The sequence below is a fragment of the Hyalella azteca genome, unplaced genomic scaffold (assembly GCF_000764305.2).
Source record: "Hyalella azteca isolate HAZT.00-mixed unplaced genomic scaffold, Hazt_2.0.2 contig12609, whole genome shotgun sequence".
Lineage (NCBI taxonomy): Eukaryota > Metazoa > Arthropoda > Malacostraca > Amphipoda > Hyalellidae > Hyalella > Hyalella azteca.
The window spans coordinates 110,540-118,542 of record NW_025942563.1 but is presented as its reverse complement, the minus strand read 5'-3'; the positions used below and the strand labels follow the sequence as shown (position 1 = coordinate 118,542).

General features: G+C 39.7%; 1 protein-coding gene across 1 annotated transcript in view; it reads left to right on the top strand.

Moving 5' to 3' along the window:
* Positions 1-946: 946 nt before the first annotated feature.
* The window catches only part of LOC108682800 (GPI mannosyltransferase 2), a gene marked incomplete in the record, with an annotated part of 12,697 nt that continues 5,640 nt past the window's right edge, over positions 947-8,003 (top strand). The window contains 4 exon segments of the mRNA XM_018172040.2: positions 947-1,184; positions 3,981-4,591; positions 4,845-4,992; positions 5,614-5,769. Coding sequence (XP_018027529.1) covers positions 1,107-1,184; positions 3,981-4,591; positions 4,845-4,992; positions 5,614-5,769 — 993 coding nt within the window.

Genomic DNA, 8,003 nt, shown 5'->3' with positions numbered 1-8,003 from the left:
TTAACTCCCTCAAGGGATAGCAGCTTCTGTCCATGCTGTAACTATTAACATAAAGAAATCTTTAGATAAGGTTTGAAAAAAGTAAAATACAAGTGAACATAAGCAAATGAAATCACAATTTGCTGATCAACATCAATAAAATTAAAATAATTACTAAGATAAAATTTAACCTAAATTATCAATGAATAAATGAAATAAATTACAATGCCACTCACCAGTGCAACTGAGTGCCCAGGCTGAGATACTGAGTAGGAATACCTACTTCGAGATACTTTACTTCAAGTCTGCAAATTGTACTTAAGTCATCTACACTGAAAAAGATAAAAATATTGAATTTAATTTAAATTGAGTTGGATTGAGCACTGAATAAATATGATTAATGATGAAGAAATACATGAAGGTTGGGCTACACAGTAGCCTAATTTAACCTACAGTAACAATATCAGCAGTCATATAGCACTTTTCTGTATATGTGAGCTTACAGGGCGGCTTGTAATTTCACACCATTTTAATTGGGTCAAGTGAATTCACTATAACAAAAAATATAACTCAGTACTCACTGCAGTGAGTGATAGAGAGCGCATTTTCTCATTGACGAAAACGTGAAGTCACGGACAGACGGACATGGCGAGCACACTAGTGCATTTTTTTCATAAATGAGAAAATGCGCTAAAAAAAGTTAGTAAAAAACATACCTGAAACAGAAAGGAATATTCTAGTGACAACCATCATATTTTTTGAAGAAATAAATCATAGTTTAGGTTAATTACTTTTCATTTTATGTTGCACAATTTACAACTACAATTCTATCTATGACATTCTCTGCACAATTTTATGATGACCAATGATGCATTAATTTTTTGTTAAGTAACATTTTTGTTGCTGAGCAAGGTAAATCTAATATTGTTGTGAACATAACTGAATTTCTCTCTTATCAATGTTGCAGAAAAGTAGTACTGATTAGTGAGCTAAAACCTGAAATAATGAAGTATTTTAATTAAGTAAGTCTAATGCTCCTAAACATTATTTGTAGCATTTATATACTTTACATGATCCTGATTTTAAATGTATGAAATGCATTGAACAGAATTAAATTTACATCTACCATGAAATCCTACTACAGCTTACAAGAAAAAATCTTCTACTTTGCTCTGCTCTCCAGGATTGTGATCCTTGGAATTCAGGTACATAGTCACTGAATTGAAATCCTCTTGTCTGATATAATATGTAAAGTGATTGAGGACTTTGGTCATAAGGACAATTTCAGGTAATTATTTCAAAAAAATGTTATTAGTGTTCTTGATTGATATAAACAATGCTTATGGTCAGAGGTGGGCAGTAGCGCGCTACATGTAGCGGCCGCTACATTTTCAGTAGCGGTAGCGGCTCTACATTTAAGGCAATGTAGCGGTAGCAGTAGCGCCCGCTACATATTTAAGTAGCAATACGAGATTTTGCTGCTACAGCGCTACCGCTACATTTATAGATAAAGCCTTTAGATTTTACTTAAGGGGACTGCCTACCCTCCAACAAAACTTTTTTGTTTACAGACGGATCGTTTTGAAACTTGGTACACATACGTAAAACAGAAATCTAAGACCTTTTTGTTCATGTAAATTAAAAAAAATTAAAGAAAACGTGGAATTAATAGAAAACGGCAAATAAGGGGTACTCTAAAAAATTTATAACTTTTGCAAATCACATGCTACAATGTCGAGACACATATCATTCAATTTGTAACAACAATATCTAGCGACTGTAGAGCCCAGATTTTTTATTTTCCTCTTTTTTTTTTTCGCATTCTTCCCATTTTTTCACATTTTTACCCCCCACCCTTCCTCCCCCTCACATATATAAGTCAATCCATGCACATATTATAAAAAAGACTTCTAAAGTCGCTAGGTATTGTTTTTACAAATCGAATGGTATGTCTCTCATTGCCATAGCTTGAAAACTGTTGGAGTTATAATTTTTTTAAGATAACATTTTTTTGGATTTTTAAATTAATCAGGGGAGCCAAATAAAGTAAAATTCATTGAAAACAGAAGAATATGCCCAAAAAGTCATGATATTGTAGCCCAAGCTTTCCCATTGCCAATTATTTGCATTCAAGGTACCAGCATGCGTCTTAAGACCTATTTATGTTCAATTTAACGTGAATAATAGACTATAAATGGGACTTTTTATATATAAATATATATATAAAATATTCATTTTACATAACTTTACAACTGCATTACGCAAAAACTATTGCATGAACATCCATGGTAGTAGCTTTGTTAAACGTGTCTTGTTTGTAGCTTTCAAACGAGTGCAAACACTTTGCAATTAACCTAAATAATGACATATAAATACCATTTATTTGTAAATAATGATATAAAATGATCCTTTTATAAAAGTTTTAGACTGCATTACACAAAAAAGTATTGCATGTACATCTATGGTAGTAGCTTTGTTGAACGCGTCTCGTTTGTAGCTTTCAAACGAGTGCAAACTCTTTGTAATTAACGAGAGTGATGATCTATATATACAGATTTAATCCAAATAAATCTTTGTACATATTGTTAAAAATGTTCATATATATATATATATTTTTAAAATTGTCTTACTCAAGAATTATAGCACGCACAGACATGCGGTAAACTGCGTTAGACGCGCCTTTCCAGCAGCTTCAAAATGAGTCAAGAAAACGGTAAAGCAAAAATTTCCGATTTTTAGGGTAGTCGGTCCCCTTAATAGTATTAAATATTATTTAAAAACCAGCATGATACATACATAATATAAATTACAGAATAAAACTGTACGAAAGATTTTGGTGTAGTGTTGTTACTTGTTAAGTTGTTACTTGTTAAGTTGCTACCAGTTACAGGTTTTCTTCATCTTTCAGTTTGCTTACAGTTATTTTTACACAGTTATTTTTATGTTGCACCTTCCCTACATGGATGTCTACTTTAATCTACCAATCTCAAAAATAATCCACATACGTATATATACAAAAAAAGACTGATTTTTATATGTATATGTGGATAATTTCTTAGATTGGTAGATTAAAGTTCACATCCATGTAGGGAAGGTAAAACATGAAAATACCTGTAACTTTTATTTACTGTATCTAATCCTGGGGTAACCCATACTAGTTCGGTTAGGTTAATTGCAATAAAGTTGCATTGATATGTTTTAAAAATGTTTTATTATCTTTAAATGTTAATGAGTAAATCTCAATAGCAGAATAATAAATATTTAGAGATTTCCAATAATTTTGGTCATTGTAGCGGCTAATGTAGTGCGCTACATTTTACTTTAGCGGTAGCTGTAGCGCCCATTACAATCTAGTGGGTGTAGCGGTAGCGGTAGCGCCCGCTACATTTAGATCATGTAGTGGTAGCGCCGCTACATTTCCAAGTAGCGCTGCCCAGCTCTGCTTATGGTATAGTGATTTTTGTTCTCCATAAGACAAAATGTTGATTGATCTAAATGTGCTTGAACTAATTTAGCTCTTCTCAATGCTTTTGAATGAGTTTTCTGTGATTGAATCCAATTATGTTTTTGTTAAAACTTTTTGATTTATAATTTGAACAAGGAAAAGTGGGCTGGCAAAATTCTTCCTCCTTTTCCTTTCCAAATTGTATTGAATATATATCTTAAGAGATACTTACAAGCCAGGTATTACTTTCATGCCTTTTTGCTCTGAATAGAAAGATAATATTTTGAACTATGCTTAATTTTAAACATTTTTTAAGTTTTAGGATACAAATATACACTTCTAATCAGCCTAATGAGTTATTTATTACTTATCATTGTTATATATTAAAAAATTTGAATTTTTTGGTGGGAAATAGTACTCCAATTTCCTTTTTGAATAGAACCCTACAAATCCTGCTGTGGAATACTTGGCAATTAGGTCCAAGAAACATCTTCTGTGTTCTTTATTCTTAAGTGAACAAATTGATCAAATTTTCTTATCTAATTTTATTTTACAGGTGGTAGCCAATTGGATCATTCCTGATCATGAAGCAGATGCATTTGTGTCTCCACCTGATCCAGATCTTTCTGTGGGCATAGTGGACCAAATTGTCACAGGTCTCATAGGGGGCCTGGTGCGCTGGGATGCTCAATATTTCATACACATAGCCGAGTATGGGTACACTCATGAAAATACTTTGGCATTCTTCCCTTTGTATCCACTCCTTGTCAGGCTCTTGGCCAATGTGGCATTCATACCACTGCATTTCATCATAAACTACCACACAACAATTATCCTTGTAGCTGTTATTTTAAATTTTTGTTTATTCATCATAGCTAGTGGTATTTTTTACCAGCTCAGCGGAGAAGTTTTGGGTAATGAAGTACTGGCCTACAGAGCATCAATACTTTTTTGCATCAATCCAGCAAGCATTTTCTTCTCTGCCCCATACTCGGAATCTCTCTTTGCTCTTTGCACATTTTGTGCATTACTGAACTATGAACGTGGAGGTGGCTGGGCCGCGCCATCACTCTTTGGTGCTGCTGGCTGTGCTCGCTCCAATGGACTTGTTAACATTGGATTTGTACTCTACCACAAACTCCAGCACTGTTCTGCTTATTATTATAGGTAAGGAGTTCAATGTCAAAGTAGCAGTGGTGTTCCCTCTCATGTGGGTGCAATGATGCCAATTTTGATCTCAAGTATTGTACTCATTTACACAAATAGCTTTCCAATGGATGATGTCTTGTCTGTTCATTCAAATAAAAGCTAACTGGAAATTAGTTTATTGAACTTTCAGGGCTTCAGATTTTGAATTATGATAAATGTGTAATAAAATTCAATTATTTACTTGGATTTTTCAATCTAGTCATTTTTTCAGGCTGAGAAGTGCTCGAAGTGATTCATCAAATGCAGTATCAATGGTTCTCATTGTTCTACTAACCTTCAACTACACATTGGTGCCTCTCTTTGTGGCCTCCTTCTGCGTGGTTGCACCTTTTCTCTTCTTCCAGCTCTGGTGTTACAAGGTTATGATAATTTCATTGTAATAATATAAAATGCAAAGCTGCAAACATGTCATTTATATTCTCTGAACTAAACTAGCTTGTTTAGTTCAGAATAATTTGAACTAAACTGCATTAAAATTTCACCAAAGATTCTAAATTTTTAACTTTATTCAGGTGCAAGTACTTGATTTCACACTGCAGTGAAAATACTTGTTTAAAAATTCACCATTACATTTATTATAAGCTAAAACCTTATCATTACTTATGATAACCTTATCATTATTGTGCCTGCTATAATTTTTCATTAGTTTATGTAAAATATTTTTTTTATTCAACAATTGGGCTCGGAAAAACCAAGATTGATGTGAAATAATGTTATATAAAACGCCTCTGTGAATTATCAGCCTGAATAAATCTTGCTGTCAATGTATAACCCTTGGAGTAACAAGTTTCTTGTGTCACAATGAACATGACTAAGATTTTCCTTATTACTAATACTAAATACCTCTCATTGATGCACTTGCAATACCTGTGTTTGGAATTGATTATGAGCATTCTTCTAACATTACTTGTAAACCAATAAATTGAGTTTACACTCAGGTAAACTATGTAGTAAGTTATAGTGTATATGTATATTTACAGACATATTGCGGTGATGAAGCTGCCTTGTCTCTGCCTCCCCACCTGGAGTCTTTTGTGCGCACAAACTTCCTGCATTCCCCTGACCTGGGGGAGGCTGAGTGGTGCTACGCTGCCCTGCCTCTTGCTTACACGCACCTCCAGGACAAGTATTGGGATGTGCGTTGTCCTCATTAGTATTAGAAACACTGAATTATCTTGATATTTATACGTTGAGATTTTCCCCCGGGTAACACGTGTCCAGAGTTAGTGTATAGACAACAGCCCAAGGCTATGCTGGCAGTACCACCCATGTTGTTGTTGTTGTTGGTTGCGACCGTCACGCACGCCGGGGGGGAGGCTCTGGTGGCGGGCTTGGGGCCGGAACCGGAAGAGGAGGGAGGTGGGCGAAGGCAGGGAGGGTGACTAGGAAAGCCGCTACCTCCACGGGGCTGTCCCACAGTGAGGAGACGCTGAGAGACGTGGGGAAGGCGGGGCAGACGAAGAGGTGCTGAACGGATTGGAAGGGGTCCCCGCATTCCGGGCAGGCGGAGCTAGGGGAGCGTCCGATCCTGGCGGAATAGGACGCCAGGGAGCTGCAGTATCCCGAGCGGAGCTGGGATAACGCTGAGCGGTAGGGGCGAGGGAGAGAGGTCTCCGCTGAAGCAATCGGCGGCGGCGGGGCAGCAAGGACTGCGTTTATGGCGGCAGTCGCCGCCACGCGGGAGGTGATCTCCCTGCGGAGAGACCGCTAGGCTTCTCCGTATGTCCCGGCAGGCAGGATACCATTTGTCAAGAGTGGTGTGACAAGATGGCCGAACCTTGACTGTATCGAGGCTTTCATAGGGCGGTCACCCAGAGGGACAGAAACCATGCGAAAGGAGGCGTGGGAGGACTAGAGGGCGCTGGCGAGGAACTGGGCGCAGGCCAGGTCCAGGTGCTCGGGCAAAGGGAGGACGCCGGTCTCCTGGTGCAGATGGGAGATCAGGGCCATTTTGAGGCAGCCGGTGGTTAGTCTCAATGCGGTATTCTGTATAGTCTGCAGGCTGGCAACAGCTGTGCGGGAGGCAACAGGGTACCAGATGGGGGCCGCGTAGTTGAGAATTGGGCGCGTGATGGTACGGTAGGTGGCAACTATGTCCTCCTTGGAGAAGCCCCAGTTGTTGCCAGCAAGGGTTTTTAGTATACGAAGAGAACCCGTCGCTTTTGTGGCAATGGCTCTTGCATGCGGGGAGAAAGTGAAGTGTGTATCCCAGGTGACGCCTAGGATTTTGGGGGTTTTGTCCAGTGGGATGATGCCATTGCAGATGGTGGCAGCTGGGTGGTAACGGGATTGGTGCGTATCTGGGCTGAAGAGCGTGACCGAGGACTTGCCAGGAGCCACGGCCAGTTTCTTGACTGCCGACCAGTCGGAGACGTTACGAAGGAGCGAGGCAAGCTCGGCCTCCGCATCGTCGAGTCTCGGGGACGACACGAAGATGGTAAGGTCGTCCGCGTATAAGGCAATATTGGTGGTAGGTACTGGGATGTCTGAAATGAAGTGATTAAAGAGGGCTGGCGAGATCACCGAGCCCTGGGGAACGCCTGAGTGGATAGCTCTGCAAGGCGATTGGGTCCGGAGATAGAGGCAGGATGCCTGCCTGCCTCGGAGGTAGCAGCACAGCCATCGGACCAGGTTGTGATTTAGGTCCGAGGCCGCGATCATGCTCAGGAGGAGGGGGTGGTCGACACTGTCGAATGCCTTCGAGCTGTCTCTTATACACATCTAGATGTGTATAAGAGACAGGGGAAGAGGAGGCCGAGGTTCCCCTGCCCTTAGCAGAAAAGGTGAAGGAGCCTCCGTCCGGTAGCGATCCGGGCGGGGGGGCCTCTGCCGTTTGGCCTGGCCCACGTGAATGCCGGGTAACCGGCCGACGCGTAGGCCAGGGTACCCCCACGACGAAGACGCGGCAGAGATCGGGGGCGTACCACCCATCGTCGGCTCTGGAGTTTAGTATCTTCCTTTCTTTAAAATTTAGATTCTACAGCTGTCAGATAATTGGGTCAATGGGTCATGAAATTTGTCCAAATGAGATATTGATAAATCAGATGACGCGTTCTCAACATTACAGAGCATCTTCAGGAGGTTAACATGTGGGAATGTATATATACGAGTACATTTAGATAAATATTTCAACATATGATATTTTTATCAAGATATCACTTAGGGTTGAGACGTCTAGAAAAGCGTATGAAGAAAAGCACCTTTGTAAAAATAAAAAAATAAAACTGCATGATGCTTGTTGTGACTACCCGTATGTCATGACTCACATGTGCTCTGTTGTGACGCACATGTGCGCTGTTGTGACGCACATGTGCGCTGTTGTGACGCACATGTGCGCTGTTGTGACGCACATGTGCGCTGTTGTGACGCA